Here is a 23,590-nt window from a genome sequence, read left to right as displayed (position 1 = left end):
AGAAGTTTTATTTTCTTTTAAAGGTACATATTTAATAGTTCCAGTAATGGCGAAATAAAGATCAGTCAATGGAAGTAGCCACTAGGGGTTTGGCTTGGTTTGGTTTTGAATTTCACACAAAGCTACACGAGGGCTATCTGCGTTAGCCGTCCCTATTTCAGCAGTGTAAGACTAGAGGGAAGGCAGCTAGTCATCATCACCCACCACCAACTCATGGGCTACTCTTTTATTAACGAATAATGGGATTGACCGTCACATTATACCGCCTCCACAGCATAGAGGGCGAGCATGTTTGGTGCGGGTATCCGAACCCGCGACCCTCGTATTATGAGTTGAGTGCCTTAACCACCTGGCCATGCCGGGCCGCCACTAGGGGTACTGATGGAATTTCTCTAGTTTCATGTTACATTACATAGGGTATACATACAGTCTATGTACTTTCAATCATTACTGGCAGGGTATACATACAGTCTATGTACTTTCAGTCATTACTGGCAGGGTATACATACAGTCTATGTACCGTCAATTATTACAGGCATAGTTAGGACAACAACAGAAACCCTGTTTATAACTGGCACAACATTAATTCTACAACCTATAAAAACAATAGATTATTCGTATATATGATTTTAAGCTTCATAGATCCCTCATGTCTCTCGCTGGTACAGCGGTAAATCTACAGATTTACAACGCTAAAATCAGGGATTCGATTTCTCTCGTTGGACTCGGCAGATAGCCCGATGCAGTTTTGCTATAAGAAAAATATACGAATACATAAATCCCTCAACGTATATCATACAGGCACAACCGCTAGTTATTAATGACTCAAAGATCACAAACATAGCAGGGTTGGAGTTTCCCATCGTGCTGTTCTGAAGAAGACATCATCATAAAGATCATAAGGCAGAGGGAAAAAAATGCCACCAACGAAACTATTTAATTCATGATTAGTTCTACATTTTAGGCTTAACATAATGTTTGTTTTTTAGATTTTGCGCAAAGCTACATGAAGGCTATTTGCGCTAGCCGTCCCTAATTTAGCAGTGTAAGACTAGAGGGAAGGCAGCTAGTCATCACCGCCCACCGCTAACTCTTAGGCTACACTTTTACCAATGAACAGTGGGATTGACCGTCACATTATAACGATCCCACGGCTGAAAGGGCGAGCATGTTTGGTGTGACGGGGATTCGAACCCGCGACCTTCAGGTTACAAGTCGAGAGCCTTAACCACCTGGCCATGCCGGGCCTAACATAAAGTAAAGTTCTAGATATCTCAACTGGTGAGCTAGATTCGAACCTTTGTGATACCATAAAACTATTTCCCGCAGTTTTTACCTGTGAGCGCGTTGTAAGAGGATGACCATCAAGGAGGTAGTTGCTGCTGACTGGACTGGGTGCCTACCCTCTGGCCAGTATTTCAAAATTAAAAAGAGTGACCGATAGTCTAAGTAGCTTTGCTAAAAATACAAATATAAATTGATAAAGACACGATCCCTTTCATTTAAACCATTTTAATACGGGGAAGGGGTATGACAAATATCAAAAATGTTTTCTCTTTTTAGAAATACTGTTCTGTTTGAGATGTTATACATTACGAGCCTTTTTTTTTGCTGTTGATATCGGTTATATCTCCTTGTAAGCTGTGTATGAATCATTTATTGGGTTAAATATTACTAAACGTCTCTTCCTTAGTCTACTTTGCTAACACTAACTCAGCGTCAATCTAGAGGGCTTGTTACCTTATAATCGGAGTTCGATCTTTGCATATTACACAGCTTATTGTGGCCTGGCATGGCCGAGCGCGTAAGGCGTGCGACTCGTAATCCGAGGGTCGCGGGTTCGCGCCCGCGTCGCGCTTAACATGCTCGCCCTCTCAGCCGTGGGGCGTATAATGTGACGGTCAATCCCACTATTCGTTGGTAAAGAGTAGCCAAGAGTTGGCGGTGGGTGGTGATGACTAGCTACCTTCCCTCTAGTCTGACACTACTAAATTAGGGACGGCTAGCACAGATAGCCCTCGAGTAGCTTTGTGCGAAATTCCAAAACAAACAAACACAGCTTATTCTATTACACAGTGCAAATAGCTTATTGCACAGCGCCTGGAGGCTCAGCGGCAAGCTTGGAAACTTTAATGTTAAATATTGAAGTTCGCTACTCGAAATAAGAACAGCGAAGATTACCGACCCTTAAAAACGCAAACAAAACTGCAATTTAACCCTGACTTAATATAAATAGGCTAACTTATTGCATCATATGTATGTTTTTGGTTACAAACTTTTTATCAAGTAGTACGGCTTGTATGGTGATTCTTTAATAAAGGTTAAAGGTCGCCGCTGGAACGTCGTTCTTTATAATGAATTGCTTTAAGTTGGTGTTTTAAATTTTTCTTGTAAAATCACAACATAATATGATGTTAAATTACTGTACAATAATTCTTGTGTCTCTAGTTTGAAGTCGTATAGATAGAAAATAGGTACAAACTGCCATTCACATATAATTTGTTAAACTGTGTAAAATGTGACGTCTTTGAAATTCTAGTAGACAAAATACTCTAAGAAAACAAACAATAACTACAAGGCGGACAAAACATTGGAAATAGTAGCTTCAGGCCCTTTTAACACTCACTTAGCGCTTTCTACACACTGCTATAGAGACAGTCAGAGAGAATCCCATAATTCAGTCTTTCTGTCACGTCTGTTTCTCCACCCACAATGCAATAGCACGTGTTTCTTGTTAGCCCTAATGAAACACAACAAGAACATCAACTTTCCGCTTACTTTTGCCGTTTATTTGTTAAATTGGACCTCTAGTGAACGAGCAAAGAGGGAAACACGAGAAATCTGAAACCACGCGGATATCGCAGAGTTATGAATTTAAAAATGCACGTGCAGTTCTGAATGGAAAACAGATGTTATTAGCTCATTAATGGTACTGAACAATCCTTGTTTCTGAGGAACAATATAGAATACGAGCTTATTTTAGAAACATAAATTTGAAAGATCGAGTTTTGCTTTATCCTGTAGAAGAAGCAACTATACTTTGATCGGCAAGATAGCCTCACAAGCCACATTTATTTTCGTTGTTTAGCACGCCAAAAAGTGATCATTTATGGGTTTTATAAGCATATCGTCCATATAGTTATAACAGATAACTTTATATAATATGTTTGACCTTATAAGGCGTAGTGTGTCTTGCAAAGATAATAGAAGGACATGATGTGTTTTGAATACTGCGCAAAGTTACACGAGGGCTATATGTGTTAGTCGTCTCTAATTTAAGAGTGAAATATTGAACAGAAGGTAAGTAGTCATCACCATTCTTCGCCAAATTTGGACTACTCTTGTACCAATGAAAAGCAGGATTGACAGTCACATATAACGCCCTCACAGCTGAAAGGGTGATCATGTTTGGTGGGAAAGGAATTCGAACCCACTTCCTATAGATCGTGTGTTGAACGTCATACCCAACTGTCCATGCCAGGCTCAGATAGAGCATGATAGAGTTAGCGTACCGAACTGTGAACTGTGAACGTTTTGCAGACTGTTGGGGACGTGGAAGTGTTATAAGTGTGATAGGCAAAACCCACCATTTGATTAGAGTAATCCAAGAATTGCCGGTGGATACCTTTAACAATCTTTCTTCCTCTACTATATCAGATCACAATGAGTGATTACTTGTGGTGATTTACCTGTACTTCTTAAACCCCAATATTTGTAAGGTTAGTAAATTTGTAAATTGGTACCAAATACGGTTTCTTTTATTACCTCGAAAGAGGACCAAAAGACATCTGGAGCTGTTACCTATTTTAACAACTCGCACCACGTTACAGTAGTGTGTTGCCTGTATTTTAGCCGTATACACTAAAATGACGTCACATAAGGGACGTTTAACTCCTGTCAATAACACGTGCGCATGCCATGAATCTCGAGAAGAATTTATGCTCTGTAGGCTACAACACAAGCGTAAAATATGAAATCAAAAAGCAAGAAATAAAAATGTTTGTTACATCTTAATTCTACTTCTATTAACTCTTGAAAGAGAACACTTTCAGGGACCTTGTTAAAGTACACCTAGTACATGATCTATGCATTCTTGTCAGTGTACTAACAAGCACTTATTTTGACATCGAAGTAGCTAAATCCTCCATAGTTCATTCGGTGGATTCAGCAGACAACCCAATGTGGCTTTGCTATATGAAAACACACACATCCATGGTTTATTGTTGTGTACCAGGTCTTCAGTTTCACGCCATCTGCTGTTAGAATGATCTCGTTTGACCAGATAATAAGATCTGACCGCCTAGCGCCGAATTAAGTCAGTACCAAACTACTGCGCCAACAGAATGGGTTGCCAAACGTTTTCAATATCTCTTCTTTAGAATTTTAACTTTACCATACATTGCCAGAAGCACTTAATTATTTTAAACCACAACTAAGGCTTCCTAACGGTACAACGGCTGACATTACATAAATCCTCAAATATCGGTCTGTGGTCTCCTAGAAGGCCACGTACCATAATTTGGGAACCTCTGGTTTGAAAGAGTGACTACTTATACACACAGACTAAAAACTGGTGATCAAATAAATTAGTATAATATGTAGTCTTAAAAAGTGACTATTTATACATACAGACTATAATCTGGTGATCAAATAAACTACCATCTTATATGTAGTCCCAAAAAGTGACTGTTTATCAAAGAATCTACTAGAGTGTGCAGCACTTGTCGATCTGGAAAAAGATTGAACACTTATGGCTATTCAACAAATACTTTTATATTGCTTAGAAAGCTTAGAATTATAATGTTTTTTAAAGTTTAAGCAGTTCCATATTTATATAAAAGTATTGGCTCGAATTAATAAGACAGCCCCTATTTAAGACCTCAGCGGTTAGTCTACAGGCTAATAGGGCTTAAAACAGGGTTTTGACACTCGTGGTGGGCACAGCACAGATAACCCACTGTGTAGCTTTATGCTTAACAATAAACCAACGAACCAACAATAACTAATAAAATATTTTTTGATTCCTTAAAGGCGAAGATGGTACAAACTCTCGACATCAGATGGCTCTGGATGACATGTCTACAAAGTTAGATAGAAGATTAAGCTTCATCAGCGGTAAGTTATAGCAAAATTTCAAACCCTAGAATTACTAATAGGATAAGCCACAGACTCCACTGGATTGAAAACACATATTTCTAAGCTATTCACGCACCCATCTGCATGTGGATGCATGAACTTGTTGGTTAAAAAGCTCCTAACAAAACATGAGGCACACAAAAGATTGTGTTTAAAGATAGTCAGTAGTGCAATTAATAGCAAAGTTTACTTGTGTTGTTTCCTATGTATTTTACATATAAAATGAGTGCTCTGACCCTTTTTTTTAGTCAGTTCTTCACACCAAGTAAGTACGTTCTATATAGTCAAGGACACGAAGTAGTTCAGTATATGAAATTCTCAAGTTAACAGTTAGGCGGATGTAAAGGACTTCTTTGTTTTTAACTTACCCTTTCAGTCCATTTATTGTCTAACTATTGTTTTCGCATTATGGGCTGGTAAAATACAATTGATATAATAAACTATTTATATTTCTCAATTCAAACATTTCTTGGTCCATCTGTCTCCAATATAGTGGGGTCCATGGTCCACATCTTCAAGAGGTGTTGTAAATTGTGCTTTTACCCTCCATTTAATTTGTGGTTTATTTAGTTTTTACCAACTGTAGTCGAGTGAAAAGCACTCCAATTCTTTGATAGAAAAATTCAGTATCAATTTCCGTCCACTTTCAACACAAGTACTGTCCATCTGAAAGTATCAGAGGATTAGCAGTCGAAACACAATATATGGACAAGTTAGCTATCAGTACATAGTACTAAAAATAACCACTTAGTAAACAGGTTCAGGTGATCTTCTGTACTACTGATCTATATAATGGTCAGTAACATGTGGGTAGCATTGAGCTATTCATCTATATAATGATCAGTAATATGAGGGTAATATTGGGCTACTGATCTGAAAAATATTCAGTAATTTGAGGGTAACATTGGGCTTATTAGCCTTGATAATAATCAGTAATTTGAGGGTAACATTGGACTTATTAGCCTTGATAATAATCAGTAATTTGAGGGTAACATTGGACTATTAGCCTTGATAATAATCAGTAATTTGAGGGTAACATTGGACTATTACCCTTGATAATAATCAGTAATTTGAGGGTAACATTGGGCTATTAGTCTTGATAATGATCTGTAGTTTGAGGATAGTATCGGGTTACTGATCTTTATAATAATCAGTAATATGACGATTGTATTAAACTACTGATCAATATAATGATCTGTAATTTGAATGTTGCATTGGGCTATTGATCTATATTTTAGGATAGCATTGTGTTACTGATCTTTATAATGATTAGTAATTTGAGGATAACATTGAGCTACTGACCTATATAATGATCAGTAATTTGAAGGTAGTATTAGGCTACTGATCGTAATAATGATCAGTAATTTGAAGGTAGTATTAGGCTACTGATCGTAATAATGATCAGTAATTTGAAGGTAGTATTAGGCTACTGATCTTTTTAATAATCAGTAATTTGAAGATAGTATTAGGCTACTGATCTTTTTAGTAATCAGTAATTTGAAGATAGTATTAGGCTACTGATCTTTTTAATAATCAGTAATTTGAAGATAGTATTATGCTACTGATCGTAATAATGATCAGTAATTTTAGGGTAATACTAGGCTTCTGATCTAATAATGATCAGTAATTTGAATGTACTATTGGCTACGGTTTTTAATAGTGATCAGTAATTTGAGGGTAACATCAGGCTACTGATCTTCATAATGACAGTATTTTGACGGTAACACTGGGCTACTGAACCATATAATGATCAGTAATATAAAGGTAATATTGTGAACAAATCCTTTTGATAGTAAAAACATAACAACGGACGTTTTCAGGCCCATTAAAAGTAAAACCGAATAGTTTCGGTAACACAGACAGTTAGGAAACTTGTGAGTAAGAATTAATAATGAAGATTCACCTTTCTCTGGGCCAAAATACGTCGGTTTTTGTGTTTTATACTCTTAATATAATAGCACGATTTTGATAATAGAAATATATATATTTTTTAACTTTAACAGAATTGTTTTTGATCAATATATAAAGTTTTTTATTGTTACATATATTGTCAGTTATTATGTTCGTATTTTGAAATCAATTACAACAATTGCTAGATCTGTGTCATTGTTACTTTTTATATTGTTGGAATAAACTTTAGGAAAACTCTGATGTGTTCCGTATAAGTAACTCATATAAATAATGTTCTGTACTTAACCGTATTAATACCCATATATACAATTTTACACTTAACAACAACTCTATGATTAATTTAACTCATAATTATATTTTACATTCAACTATCTTGGTAGTTTTGCGAAATAAAATAAAAATCTTCGTTAATGGCGCGAATTAATCTAATTTTAAACATATATTACTAATTAGTGGTGCCAACAGCAAACTACTCATGGGCAGGTTATACTCTCTAGAATATGTTTTTGCCGCTTTCTATATACTGTAGAAATTAATTATTAGTTTTTATTGTACTGATTGATTGTTCAATTGTATAAAACAAAAATATTTTATCGTGTTTTAGAAAACACGATGTACAATAAGCGATAAATAACATTTTAAACACAAATATGTTGCCAAGTAAACTAATTGATGTTTCGTTTGAAGTCGAAACGTTTTTGTGTTTCAGTTTATTTCGATTTTTTTGCAGCAGAGAAACGGGGAACATCGAAAGTGGAGCTGGTGAAGAAGGAAGGCACGAGCTTGGGATTGGTTATCACTGGTAAATCAATCACTTTTTACTTAGATAAAATTGTTATCAGCTTACAGATCTCAAATGATATTCTATATTAAGTTACAAGTGATATCGATACCGTTCATTGTTGGCCCAAAACTGGCTTTCAACGTCAATGATATATCGTCTTAACACGTGAGCTATCGCGAAGGCTATCTGTAAAACAGCTGATACAAACTGTAATATATGTTATGTAACATTATACTACTAACTATACAAGTGTCACGCTTCGCAGACTTGAGCGTTTTTCATCGTTGGACTTCAAGTGTCATGTGCACTTATTGTATTACGCTTCGTCGACTTGGGGTTCTACACCATTAGACATGCATATTTGTATTATGCATGCTTAAACAAGATATCACTGATTTCCGAATTGGACGGTTTACATGAATAAAGGTTAATTTTCATGTAATCTTAAAGCAAAGTATTATGTCCTATCGACTCGGGAACATTTTACATTGTGGAGTTGAAGCTTATGAGTGTTTAGTCCAAGAGTCAGAAATTAGTACATAACACAAATTGCTACTAAGACTGTGTACATGTTTCAAATCAGGTCTGAAAGTCTTATAGAGAGACTGTCAATAGATCACCCAGTTTCTTTACATGTTTATAGATGGGCAAGAAAACCTTTCAATTCTAGTATAACATCACTCAGTAACAAGCAAGCTACTTGTAGGTTCAATTAATAGAAACGTCATTTGAAACGAGCATGTTTTATCAGTAATTACAAACAAGAATATTGAAATTACACATGTTTAAACCAATGACTGTTATGTGGACTAGGCATCATGAGAGACACGAAATTTAGTCTAAAGTTTAGAAGAAATTTACATCCATGTTGTATGTGAAACAGGAGAAACCATTGATCATTGTCTCGTATCTCAAAGTGCAGGAAGTCTGACAGGTCATAATTTTTCGGACAGACTGTAAGGAACAAGATGTCATTGATATACGAGGAACAAAACAAGTGTGTTTCACGTCATTTTCCGGAAAGAGTACATTCCAAAAGTCTGTCTGTCAGTCTTCTGAACGTCTGATTCTACATCAGTAACCAAAGGTCTCTCTGTCACTCTTCTGATCGTTTGTTTTCCATATCAGTAAGCAAAGATCTCTCTACCAGTCTTCTGAACGTCTAGTTCTACATCAGTAACCAAAGGTCACTCTGTCAGTCTTCTGAACGTCAATTTCTACATCAGTAACCAAAGGTCATTCTGTCAGTCTTCTGAACGTCAATTTCTACATCAGTAACCAAAGGTCATTCTGTCAGTCTTCTGAACGTCAATTTCTACATCAGTAATCAAAGGTCTCTCTGTTAGTCTTCTGAGCTTCTAGTTCCACATAATAAATAAAATAACCAAAGGTAAACAACTGTAAGCTTGTTACTGGGTTAAGTTTTTGGATAGTGTTTAACTTTAGAAACAAACATTGCTTATGTTTTTTTATAACACAACATTCAGTTAGTTGTTTATAGCTTATATATGTTTAAACAAGTTAGTATTGTACTAAAGTTTATTCCAGTAAGCGTAACATGAAATATAAACCTTTTTTCTGTCACAGGAATGCCAAACAAAACATTATTATATAGATCTAGATTCTCTAAGGGTGGTTTGTATTCTTATGTTAACAACAATCTGTAAATAAAGGCTGACACGGAAAGGTAAATCTCTGAAATGATTATAATGAGTTGTTATTTTAAAACTGGATAAACATTAATGTGATGTACATTTGGTTTGGTTTGAATTTCGCGTAAAGCTACTCGAGGGCTATCTGCACTAGACGTCCATAATTTTGCAGTGTAAGGCTAGAGAGAAAGGCAGCTAGTCATCATCACCCACCATTAACTCTTGGGCTACTCTTTTACCAACAAATAGTGGGATTAACCGTCACATTATAACGCTCCCACTGCTGAAAGGGCGAGGACGTTCAGTGTGACGGGGATTCGAACCCGCGACCCTCGGATCACGAGTCGAGTACCTTAATCACCTGGCAATACCGGGTCTAGAAGCTGTGAAAAATCTCTAATCCTGTTTTGGAAACTACTATAACGTCTTACCATACAGTTTAGTACTAACAGCTTAATATACAAGTTTGACACCTCTTTGTGTTACGGAATTTACTATCACTTCGTATCACACGGTTTAGAATTAATCGCTTCTGAGAATTTTTTATAATCCTGTGTCTTAGGTTAAGTAAGAGTACATAATCTGGTAACCAAGGATTAATTTTGTCAACTATAATAAAATCCCCTGCTGCTTCTAGTTTTCAAAATGTCAAATACCACGTAACGTAGAACTGATGACGGTCTTATTAAATGTTGAATTGTCTTCGAATGTGTTACTTATTACTCGTTTATTATCATGGTTGTAGGTAGTAACGTCTAATCCAGATAAAGATACAATTTTGTTTGGAATGCAGCGCCACCTATCAAGACATAAAAAGTAAGTGTTAAAGACTTGCACCCATAGTGAACATTGATCACTTCACAAGATATTTTTGAATGCGAAGGAAGAAGACACAGGTATGGAAAGGCATAAACCACCGTCAGCTGTTGAAAATCTTTCATAATGACACGAATAATGCTTGAAAAAATATATAAACTAACGTATGTCTGAGGCAAAACAAACGACATCAGTTGTTGCACTGTGTTGTATTACCCGTAATGGCTTCGCTTTTTAAAAGTATTTCTCTGTACTCGGAACACGTAAACACCATGTCCAGTAACAGATGTAAAAATTTCATAAATCAAACTTTATCTTGTTTTATTTTTCACTATTATCACACATACATATACATAGATATACTAGAGTTGAAGTATTTTAATACAACTAGTTGGAGTTAACGTAGAGTAAAATAAATGCGATTAAACATCAAGTGAATTTAACATCCACCATACACTGGTCATTGCCAACTTGTAGTATACAGTTCCATAAAAGACATTTACCGTCATGGCTTATCAAAAGTAGCAATCTTGATTTGAATATGCTTTCATTTACAAAGTCAGTTTTCGTCAATTCATGATGTGGGACTGAATGAAAATATAATTGGAAGTGCTTCTGACTGTTTCGTGTTAAGTACAAAACTACACAATGGGCGGTCTGTGCTGTGCTCACTACAAGTATCTAAACCCGATTCTTAGCGGTGTGGGTCCTCAGTCGTACCGCTGAGCCACTGGAGACGGAGTGGTTTTCATGAATATAGTACGATATACTTTACCTAAATCGATCAATTCCTTCAACAGTAGTCAAGACATGAGAACTCGATACATACTTTGTAAAGAATACTACAAAAACATTCACATGATGGCCAGTAAGAAGTCGGAAAACGGCTTATTGTAAGACTAAACAGGAGATGCTTAGAATATAGTGTGTACAATATATAACGGGAGGTACTTAGAACTACAAACTGTGGCGAATGTATGACTGCAGGCGCTTAGAACCACAAACTATTTACAATGTGTGATATAAGGTACTTAGAACCCCTATATATGGAAGTATATGATTGAAGGCACTTAGAACCACTAAATGTGGACAATGTATGACTAAAAATGCTTATAGCCACAAACTATGGACAATGTATGGCTAAAGGTGCTTATAACTACAAACTATGGATAATGTATGGCTAAAAATGCTTATAACTACAAACCATGGATAATGTATGGCTAAATGTGCTTATAACTACAAACTATGGATAATGTATGGCTAAATGTGCTTATAACTACAAATTATGTATAATATATGGCTAAAGGTGTCTAGACTGAAAATGCAGGCAATGAATATGTTAAAATATGTAATCTGAGAGTCTATTTAGATCTTTCTGAAATAACAATAAATTAAAATTATGTAGCAAGTCAAAGAATCAATTGACTCTGTTTTTTGTTTTTTTACTGTTCAAGTTGCTTTAAGTGGTGTAATGGTGTGGGTACCATGCTAGTTACAAGGTTCGGATTACTGATTCAAAATATTGAATAAAACTTAGAATGTATGTGAACGATATTGCCAACCACTTTCGTACCACAGTACTGCATTTCTAACCCTATGATTACGGGTTTTCAAGTCACAGTGACCTTATTCATTGAAGAGCACAGCAAATATTTCTTGACTAGCAGAGTCTCCAAATCGTATTGTGCTTAAACTTTCACGACTACAGTCTTTTGTGGGCAACTGTGAACAAATCAGAAACCATGTTCCTTGATGAATTGGTTTTAATGATGAAGATAGTTTCTGTTATCTCTTGTTACATCTATTCTAAAAGGCCCAGCATGGCCAGGTGGTTAGGGCGCTCGACTCGTAATCTGATGGTCGCGAGTTCGAATTCCCGTCTTCCTCCGTCTCATCAAACATGCTCGTCCTTTCAGCCATGGTGGCTTTATAATGTGACAGACAAGCCCATTATTTGTTGGTAAAAGAGTAGCCCAAGAGTTGGCGGTGGATGGTGATGATAGCTGATTTCTAGTATTACACTGCTAAATTAGGGATGGCTAACGCATCCCTTTATTATTGAAAACAAAGCCAGTTGTAAAGAAAAAAGACAATTTGGAGCGTCAGCAACATAGAAGTGAAATAAAAATTTAATCATTAATTTAACGTAGCATCATTTACACAGTTCTAAAGTGGTCAAATTGTTGCTGGAAAACATTTTCGAATACACTAAAGAGGTTTAGAGTTGATTTGAAGCTTTTTATTTTTGAATAATAAATTCATTAGTGTTTAATAACGTTATTAATATTCGCGCTTCCAGAAAATGAATAACGTATTGAAGTAATGGAACTTATTTCGTATTGCAACAAATCTGAAACCGTCACAAGATGGCGGAAAATGAATATAAAATAAAATAATTTTAAGTTAATAGGTAATTAATCCACTGACTTGCTTACAGGTGGAATTGATGAAGACTCTCGACCAAAAATCACCAACTTCAGACCTGGAAGTATTGCACATAGGTAAGAAACTGATAGTTAATTTGTATTCATATTGATAGGAACTGATAAATGTGAGTAACATATTAGAGATATACTCTTCATAAAAAGAAACGCAAAAGGCAAAATTTGAGACATATTGTTAACAAGTTTATTCTAGGTAGTTCTGTATGACATGTGTGAAACTTTGCACATTTACTGCTGAACATCCAAAGTCTGAAAAGGCGAAGTCCACGCTCACTAGTTGAAGTTTAACGTCACTCAACGTCAATAACGAGTATGCTCCCCGTGAGCATCAATAACTGCTTGGCATCTTCTGCCCATGGAAGCGATGAGATAATGAATCACATCCTGTGGAATGGCTGTCCACTTAGCCTGCAAAGCTGCTGCAAGCTGAGGTAGAGTCTGCGGTTAAGGTTGTCGCCGTTGCAGACGTTGATCCAACTCGTCCCAAAATGTTCGATGGAGTTTAAATCTGGTGATCTGGAGGGCCAGGGAAGAACGTTGATGTTGTGGTGTCTCAAGAAGACAGTGGTGAGTCGGGCTGTGTGAGGACGGACGTTGTCATGTTAAAAAACGTCGTTGACGTTCACCATGATGGGTAGCACATGGGGCCTAAGAATCTCGTCGACGGTTGCGTATGGTCTGATCGGAAATCCTACGCAGCCCTGGTATGGTTGAGGCAGTAGACATCGCAGTGGTGGTCCTGTCCCGAAGGTAACGTAACCAGATGTAGCGATCTTGTGCGGGCGTGGTCACACGAGGTCTGCCAGATCGTGGACGGTCACAAGTTGACGATTCCATAGCCTTGTTATGGTGCTTGGGTGGACATTCACAGCTCTGGCAACATTTGATCGAGATTTGCCTGCTTCCAATCGACCAATGGCGTTGTTGCGTTGTGCTTCAGTCAGTCTTGGCGTAACTGTATTGCGTGTCGGTGGCTTAACACTGAGCTATGGAAACCGAAAACCCGTCACTTTTATAGGGATTTTGCACATGTTGCACTTGCAGAACATGCAGATCTCTCAAACAAATTTATTGGACACGAATGCGTTTTGGGAAAAATCCGATGTTTTCCTCCATTTTCAAAGTGCACAACTTTTATTGTCATTTTGGTCTGACAATCAGTGCCTTAACACGTGTAACATCACATACTCTGAGCTTGTAACGTTATTACATATATTTCTCTTTAAAATAACAAAAATATCCCTTTTGCGTTTCTTTTTTTGAAGAGTATATGTTAGTTAAGTTACTTAGCAAAAAGGAAAAGAATATAAACAGCAGCAAAAGTTGTATATTTATTTTACAGAAGGAAATTGAAGGAATATTAAAATAATCAAACATTATTTACTGCCGTCAAGTAAAAACCGTCAAGTTTTGAAAAAGGAACATACATCACAAAAATAAATGATAAAACAATATGAACGAGAACTGTTCATCTGAAAATCTCATTAAAGTTTTTAGAGCGGTGCACAGTTCGCTGTTGAATATTCTTACAATCACAGGATGAACTGTTTTGTTTTGTTTCTGAATTTCGCACAAAGCTACTCGAGGGCTATCTGTGCTAGCCGTCCCTAATTTAGCAGTGTAAGACTAGAGGGAAGGCAGCTAGTCATTACCACCCACCGCCAACTCTTGGGCTACTCTTTTACCAACGAATAGTGGGATTGATCGTCACGTTATAACTCCCCCACGGCTGAAAGGGCGAGCATGTTTGGCGCGACGGGGATGCGAACCTGCGACCCTCAGATTATTAGTCACACGCCTTAACACGTTTGGCCATGCCGGGCCGGCAGAAAAGAAGTTGATTTATTGTTGACAGATAAAAAATGAACTTGTCAATTATAGAAAACAAACGGAAATAGGACTCGTAAAATATGTTAAAATTAATATTATGTGTGTAACAAATAGCAAATAAATAATAATAAATAAAGAAATGTCAACTGTGTGAAGGAAAATATCAGTAATTTTCAGTATAGTAAAAAACTGTATCATATTTCAGAGATACAGAAAATTTTCAACAAACTTTATAAAACAAAGTTAAGAAAATGTGTGTTTAAAACTTAACGATCACACCTAAGGTCATCGTTAACAAGTGTGACGGATGCAGATATTTTGTTTTTAGGTTGAAAGGGTTCCTGTTTAAGTCATTACAAATAATAGTAATCATTTAAAGAACTACGTAAGTGGCGCTGCTTCTATAATTTTTCATATAAAATTTTGTTACATTGGTTCGATTAACTTTAGTGAAGACAGTTGAACCAAAACAGTTTATAAAGCATCTTGTGCTAAAATTATGACACACATCGATTGACCCTAATACATAATAATAGCTTTAGTGAGATCAAGGTTTGTGTTTTGTTTATTTGAATTTAGCGCAAAGCTACTCAAGGGCTATCTCCGCTAGCCGTCCCTAATTTAGCAGTGTAAGACTAGAGGGAAGGCAGCTAGTCATCACCATCTACCACCAATTCTTGGGCTACTCTTTTACCAACGAATAGTTGGATTGAAAATCGCATTATAACGTCCCCACGCCTGATAGGGCGAGCATGTTTGGTGCGACGGGGATTCGAACCTGCGACCCTCAGATTACGAGTCGCATGCCTTCACCCACCTGGCCATGCCGGGCCCAGTTTTGTGTTACTAGTATTATTATAATGAGTTTGAAAGATTCAATGTTGGGAACTAGTATTGTTATAATGGGTTTTAAAAATCAAATGTTGTGTATTTAGTATTGTTATAATGTGTTTGGTAGATCCAACGTTGTGTATGTGGTATTGTCATAACGTGTTTGGTAGATCCAACCTTGTGTATCTGGTATTGTTATAACGGGTTTGAAAGATCCAGCGTTGTGTATCTAGTATTGTCATAACGTGTTTGGTAGATTCAATGTTGTGTATCTAGTGTTGTTATAACGGGTTTGAAAGGCCCAACGCTGTATATCTAGTATTGTTATAAGGGGTTTGAAAGGCCCAACGCTATGTAACTAGTATTCTTATAAAGAGTTTGAAAGATCCAACGTTATGTGACTAATATTATTATAACGGGTTTGAAAGATCTGCTGTTGTGTAACTGGCATTGTTATAACTGGTTTGAAAGATCCAACGTCGTGTATCTAATATTATTATGACGTGATAACAATACTAGTTATACAGCTTTGCAAGATCTAAAGTGTGTAACTGGTATTGTTTTTTAACAGTTTCGAAAGACCCAATGTTATTGTTTATATATATTTTGGAAGATCCAGTGTTCTGTAACTGCGTAGTAAAAAGGTATTTGAGTATTTCTTTATTGTTTGTATCCTGAAACACTTCATAGTTTTGAGATAGATATAAACTCTATCGCACTAAATACACTCAATTACCGTGTAAAATGTGAACATTAACTTACAAGATAATATATTTTAATTTCACGACATACGCTTTCCCCTGGTAAGAATGTAGCTAACTAGAAACAACGGATTTGAATTGTTTCTTTTATAAGTCCACTGATAGATCAGCTCTAAACTCCGGGGTTCAATTCCATATCGTGGACAAAGTGCACATAGTTCTTTATGAAGCTTTGCAGTAAGAAACAACTTTTAGGCTTATTCTGTTGTCCATTACCTGACAAAATTAACTTTTTTTACATAGTTTGCGTTTTTATTCACAATATGATTCGTCGTATTCGTTGGTTCGTAGTATACTTGGTGTGAAAAATCTACGAGGGAAAAACAATTGGTTTAATACACTGGATATGAAAGTAACAAGTCACGATAAGTCATGTAACTAATCACGATTCTCCTATTTCTTTACTTGATAAACTAGTGAAAGGTTCGAGATAAAACTTTTCGATGACAATATCCACATATACACTTGTATATCAGGCAGGTGGCAACATGTAAGGGTGGCTCGGATCGTTCATTGAATGATATTTTAAATATTTATTATATCATAATGGCATGTTCTCTGCTTATCAATAAAAATATTAATATCCATACCAGCCGTTCTGAGATACATTTTCATTTCAAGTGGGTTTCTCGTCATCAAGAATTTTGAATATATTCTCAATAGGTCGACATAACTTTACATTTCTGTGATTCGTTTTATAACAATATCTCTGTAATGATACAAGTTCTGTGAAAGTTTGAATTCCTTGTTCTTCTTTCTTCAATTCCTTTTTTATTACGTGATAACTCAGGAAAGAAAACAGTGATGTCAACAATTACACTGAGGTAACATAGATTCAAAAATCCGCTTTTATAAGTTTGATTAATAACTAATAGTAATCGTAATCCTAGTGTAGATGTGCTAAACATGCTCTCCCTCCCAGCCGTGGGGGCGTATAATGTGACGGTCAATCCCACTATTCGTTGTAAAAGAGTAGCCCAAGAGTTGGCGGTGGGTGGTGATGACTAGCTGCCTTCCCTCTAGTCTTACACTGCTAAATTAGGGACGGCTAGCACAGATAGCCCTCGAGTAGCTTTGTGCGAAATTCCAAAAACAAACAAACAAACCTAGTGTAGATTAAACCATTATTACCACTCGAAGCCATCTTTCTTACAGAAGTTTAGTCCTTTGAAAATGTTAAAAGTATAGGGTGAAGCAGGGATTACCAGCAATTAGTAAATACGTTATAAATATTACATTTGGAACTCCACTGTATTTAGAACTTAATTATAAATACAACCTTTTTTTGTACTCAAACACTGCATTAACAAAGACAAACAAGTAAAGAAAAACTTTCAGTAAAGAATATAAATACAGGTAGGGCTAGTATCAATCCTTCAAAAACAATACAACCAAGATACTAGGGATGGTATTTGCATAATCCCTACGCAATACCACAGGCACACAGTGTTGTAGAACGTTAACAGACAAAAATAGGATGAAATATTCTCAGTTGTGATTGAGTAATTGTATAGATTGTTACATAGATGTTGTTATAAAAGGAAACACTATATAGTATTGTAAAGCTATTGATGACCTATTGAGGAAACATTTATTTATATGAACAACCTGAGCCACCCATACATAAGTAGTACTAACCTGATCCACCCATACATAGGTAGTACTTCCTCTTGCTTGATAATATTGGCTTTGAAATGTACAATGTTGAGCAACTGTTTACAAGGGTTTTGAAAGATCCAGTGTTGTGTAACTTGTACTGTTTACAAGGGTTTTGAAAGATCCAGTGTTGTGTAACTTGTACTGTTTACAACGGTTTTGAAAGATCCAGTGTTGTGTAACTTGTACTGTTTACAAGGGTTTTGAAAGATCCAGTGTTGTGTAACTTGTACTGTTTACAACGGTTTTGAAAGATCCAGTGTTGTGTAACTGGTACTGTTTACAACGGTTTTGAAAGAACCAGTGTTGTGTAACTTGTACTGTTTACAACGGTTTTGAAAGATCCAGTGTTGTGTAACTGGTACTGTTTACAACGGTTTTGAAAGAACCAGTGTTGTGTAACTTGTACTGTTTACAACGGTTTTGAAAGAACCAGTGTTGTGTAACTTGTACTGTTTACAACGGTTTTGAAAGATCCAGTGTTGTTAACTTGTACTGTTTACAACGGTTTTGAAAGATCCAGTGTTGTGTAACTTGTACTGTTTACAACGGTTTTGAAAGATCCAGTGTTGTGTAACTTGTACTGTTTACAACGGTTTTGAAAGATCCAGTGTTGTGTAACTTGTACTGTTTACAACGGTTTTGAAAGATCCAGTGTTGTGTAACTGGTACTGTTTACAACGGTTTTGAAAGATCCAGTGTTGTGTAACTTGTACTGTTTACAACGGTTTTGAAAGATCCAGTGTTGTGTAACTTGTACTGTTTACAACGGTTTTAAAAGATCCAGTGCTGTGTAACTTGTACTGTTTACAACGGTTTTGAAAGATCCAGTGTTGTGTAACTTGTACTGTTTACAACGGTTTTCAATGCATCTGATGTAAAAATGAATGAGAGTTTTTGAAAGAACCGATCTTCCTGAAAGAAACGAGATGACAGCATGAGAGTAATACCAAGACATTATCTACATTTTATCTCGAGGTGTGTGAAGGGCAATGATTTGCGCTAATGTATTTCTATTAAACTATCTCACCAACTCCGTTTAAGACTCAGCGATTACAGAAACAGAGTTTTGTCGGCAAGATAGTTAGGAACTCGTTTTCTGTTTTTGGTTTTTTTTACAGATGTAACATCTTTATCTTAACTGCCAGTTTAAGTAAGAAAGATAGTCTTCTTGCCTTCTCACTGATGCTGAGGAGACGCCTATAAAGATACGCAGGTTATTTAATGTTTGCTGATAAGCGACTTGTGTATTGCAGGTTATGGAATGAAGAAACATAAAGGATATTCAGGGGAAGAGTTATTATTATGTTTTACTTCTGATGACTCATGAAAGTAAAGGAGGCGAAAATAGCGTTTTTATAAATCTCAGTTTTAAAATTTCGATGCAGTAATGCTATTGGACTGGAGGGATTTTTTTTTTCTACAAAATTTAAAATGAAACTTTTGTACAGCCTCAGTGTGATCCGACAACTGCTGTCAGTCTCGAGATTTCCATTAGTTCGTTTAAACAGAGTTGAATGCTGGTAAGTAGATTTTAAGCTGTGGCCTCATACAGGTACAGATACTTTTTGTGAGAAACAAGATCTGTTGTTGGGAGTAGTGTTTAGGGTGTGGCCAAGCGTGTTAAGACGTGCGACTTGTAATCTGAGGGTCGCAGGTTCGCATCCCGGTCGCTCCAAACCTGCTCGCCCTTTCAGCCGTGGGGGCGTTATAATGTGATGGTAAATCCCACTATTCGTTAGTAAAAGAGTAGCCCAAGAGTTGGCGGTGGATGGTGATGACTAGCTGCCTTTCCTCTAGTCTTACACTACTAAATTAGGGACAGCTAGCACAGATAGCCTTTGAGTAGCTTTGTGCGAAATTCCAAAACAAACAAACAAACAATGGGAGTAGTGTTTAGGGTGTGGTCTGATGCTCAATATATTCAGTATGAAATAAGACGGGATGTTGTAGTTGAAGATGTGATCTAGTGTTTACTAGCTATATACAAAGTTATTTCAAAGTACGGCTATAACATTTTCTGTTAGTGTAGTACTTCAATGGGTCAACAGTAAGTTTATAATTCTGGTACAGTAATACAATAAGTAGGGCCTGGCATGGCCTAGCGTGTTAAGGCGTGCGCTTCGTGATCTGAGTGTCGCGGGTTCGCGCCCGAGTCGCGCTAAACATGCTCGCCCTCCCAGCCGTGGGGGCGTTATAATGTGACGGTCAATCCCACTTTTCGTTGGTAAAAAAGTAGCCCAAGAGTTGGCGGTGGGTGGTGGTAACTAGCTGCCTTCCCTCTAGTCTTACACTACTAAATTAGGGACGGCTCGGTGCTGTGGGCTAACAACCTACTCACTTAAATACCTGTTCATGAAACCCTATGTTCCTTGACGGAATTGAGTGGTAGATAGAATAGAATAGAATACAATAAGTAAGAGTCAGTTGATTTGCCGTGTATTTAATGTTTACTGAACAACGTTGTATCAACATAATCATGTAGAGTAACTTTCCATTACTCTCCCTATATTCGCTGAACAGGAGTGCATTTAATAAATCACTTATTATTGGTTGTTCACTATTTGATTATGAGATGAAAATAATATTGTGTTAGTATTAATGTTTGGTTAGATATTGTACCTTATTTGCACTACAACTGTGGTTGGAAATCAATATTAAGCTACATATTGTATTGTTTTGGCAAAGAATTTGCGTTATATTATCTATTGTTAATTTATTACTGCACAGATATTTCAGATTAACAATATTGTTTTCCTGACTATCGTTTTCACGCTATACAGTTTTGATAATAAATCAAATGCCAAATCCCTGATGGGTTTTACTTATGCAGCCAGAATATAACGACAGTAATGATGTATTACAAAACTGTGCAGTTATTAAACAACATTTGGTAATTTAACGTAAGATATTTATACGCAGAGCAATGTTTGCAGGATACTAGTGGTTATTCTTTAAACAAGGTTTTTAATTAAAAGTATACCAAACATGTTCCTATATGTTATTTCTATAATTCATCTAGTAACTCCAGATTTTCCTTTCTCCGCTAGGAGTGACGCTCTGGCAGTTGGAGACTACTTAATCTCTGTAAACGGGATTCGTACCAACAATCTTTGTCATGACGAAATCGTGAACCTGCTGACGAACACTGGAGATACGGTTACTCTAGAGGTAGAGTACGAAAACCCGACTGCAAGTAAGGATGTTGAAGTGATGTTACTCAAATCAGGTGGTCTATAAGGGATTGTAATAACGTTAACTAAACCAAATTGTTTATAAAGGATTGGAATGATTCCAACTAGACTATTTGGTCTATATAACGGATTGGATTATTTCGTCTATAAGGGATTGGAATAATTTTAACTAAACCAATTGATCCATAAAGGATTAGGATGATTCTAACTAAACCATTTGGTATATAAAGGATCAGGATGATTCTAACTAAACCATTTGATCTGTAAGTGATTTGAATGATGCTAAATAAAATTAGATCAGCAAGGAATTTGAATGATGTTAACCTAACTATTTGATCTTCCCACCTTAAACTTTAATTGTATTTGTGATGCTCACCATCTGTCACTTGGATCTAAGAACCTATCTGTACACCATTCTCACCAGGTTCTACCTTACTCACCATTCTCACCAGGTTCTACCTTACCATTCTTCCATCTTCAAAATGTCTATCTGTCACCTTAAATAACCTCTATGTTAAGTATTATTCATAAACGATAAGGACAACCTTGTATTTAGCTAACCACAAGTATTCGGAATTTTAACTATTACCAAGATAAATCTGTTTACTAGTTAAATTCATCAGATTATCCATTCTTCTATTCAGACCCCATTGCTCTATAACATAGTTTGTTAAACGAAGATTTTCTGCTATTAATCAGACACCGTTGACGAGTTTTTCGTACCTCATAATATTCCCTGTGCTTGAAGATTGTTTTTCTGTTTATTTTGCCATTGTAGTGAGACATCTATGGTTAAAATGAATTTCTTTGTTCTTGTATTACTTTTGCGAGCCAGCTTTTAAGATTTCGTTTAACAAGTTTATACTAATTATAAATTATTTCCATACGTTAGTCTTGGACTGATGTGGAAGTCCATATTAGGCTATTGTTGTTTGTAATATTTTAGAACAGATACACTAAAGTATTGCCATAAACAGTTGTTTGAAACCAACAGCAAGCAATGCTCTGCTAAGCAACTGGTGTATTACACATAATATAAGAAACCAGAAAAAAACTATACTTACTGTATTATGAATAACACATAAAGCCCTGAAAGCAGTTTTGGGTGTATTATTGGCATCATATAAAGCTCATAGAAACATTATTTGCTTTATTGTATCTGTATAATATAAAGACCGTGGAAACAGTACTTTCTATATTACAAGTAACATACTCAGTTTTTTTTCTAAAAATATTTATATTCGTGTTTAAATAAATATAAAATAAACAAAAGTAGGACATCTTCATTTCTCGAAAAACAAACAAATTTATTCCTAACTTTTCGAACCTAGCCCTATACCTTTCTGTAATGTAACATATGTAGATGGCATGACAAGAATAAATATCAGGTCATGTCGTTTGTAACACTAAGATTTAAAGGGAGAGAATTAACTCAAATAACAATTTTAATGACTTATGTATTTTCCATCACTTTCAGTCACAGTCTGCCAATGTCATGAAAGATTTTCAATATCACGCTTATAAAAATCAGGTGGTTTTGAGACAAAAAAAAGGCACAAAGGTTATTTTTTAATCTCATTCATAGAAGTAAACTGTTTTCCATTCAGCTGATGTTGCAGACTTCTGAAAATATGAAAATGTCAAGGAGCAAGATCAGGAGAATGAGGAGGATGGGGAACTTCTGAAAATATGAAAATGTCAAGGAGCAAGATCAGGAGAATAAGGAGGATGGGGAAGTTCTGAAAATATGAAAATGTCAAGGAGCAAGATCAGGAGAATAAGGAGGATGGGGAAGTTCCTTCCATCCAAGCTCTTCAATTTTTGGTCATAACCGGTAGACTGAACCAAACCATCTAAAACAGGCCAACATCATAACACTGTCTATGGTAAAACAATTATATCCAAGATTTTCTTCAGCTTTAGTCAAACTCGCATCGAGTAATTCAAAGAAAGTACTTAGAAAGAAAATATTCATGATTCTAATCCATTGTTTTTCAATCAAAACACCATAAGAACCGATCAAATACATTCACAGCTCTTGTAAATTACAACTAGTCAATGGAGTTCAGCAGCGTGGAGTTGTTATTATTCATCGGTAGGATTGGACTGCATTCTGTAACTCTCATTAAAGAAATACGGTGTTAAGGGTGTGATTTTATTTTTTCTTCAAAAGTATGCATACATCGAGAAATGCCGGTATTCTTAACTATCATGTCATTGGACATTGAAGTGTCTGAGCTAAATATGAGTAGTAGAGCAGTCACACCATCTGACCGCATCAAATAAACAAGCGTTTTTAAGATCCGAGAGCTTTTCTCCTTGTGATGTCTTGATTTCAAAAAGCTGTCTGTGGTAATGTTGATCTTAATATTGATTTCAAAAAGCTGTCTGTGGTAATGTTGTTCTTAATATTGATTTCAAAAAGCTGTCTGTGGTAATGTTGTTCTTAATATTGATTTCAAAAAGCTGTCTGTGGTAATGTTGTTCTTAATAAAACGTAGACATCAGTTGTTTGGCAGACGTTATACACCAGTTCAGCAGTGAAGAGATCATTGTTGGAGGGTTTCGTGATGTA

General features: G+C 36.1%; 1 protein-coding gene across 8 annotated transcripts in view; it reads left to right on the top strand.

Moving 5' to 3' along the window:
• LOC143243989 (glutamate receptor-interacting protein 1-like) overlaps positions 1 to 23,590 on the top strand; it is a 101,465-nt gene that overhangs the window by 49,734 nt on the left and 28,141 nt on the right. For 5 of the 8 annotated variants that reach the window (XM_076487934.1, XM_076487919.1, XM_076487914.1 and 2 more), the window contains 4 exons: positions 5,032 to 5,115; positions 7,778 to 7,849; positions 12,737 to 12,800; positions 20,872 to 21,017. In XM_076487934.1, coding sequence (XP_076344049.1) covers positions 5,032 to 5,115; positions 7,778 to 7,849; positions 12,737 to 12,800; positions 20,872 to 21,017 — 366 coding nt within the window. The remainder of the gene's footprint in view (positions 1 to 5,031; positions 5,116 to 7,777; positions 7,850 to 12,736; positions 12,801 to 20,871; positions 21,018 to 23,590) is intronic. The other 3 variants (XM_076487944.1, XM_076487929.1, XM_076487908.1) reach the window with 1 other exon arrangement.

This window comes from Tachypleus tridentatus, chromosome 1 (assembly GCF_004210375.1).
Source record: "Tachypleus tridentatus isolate NWPU-2018 chromosome 1, ASM421037v1, whole genome shotgun sequence".
NCBI lineage: Eukaryota > Metazoa > Arthropoda > Merostomata > Xiphosura > Limulidae > Tachypleus > Tachypleus tridentatus.
This window is presented reverse-complemented; position numbering and strand designations above follow the sequence as displayed.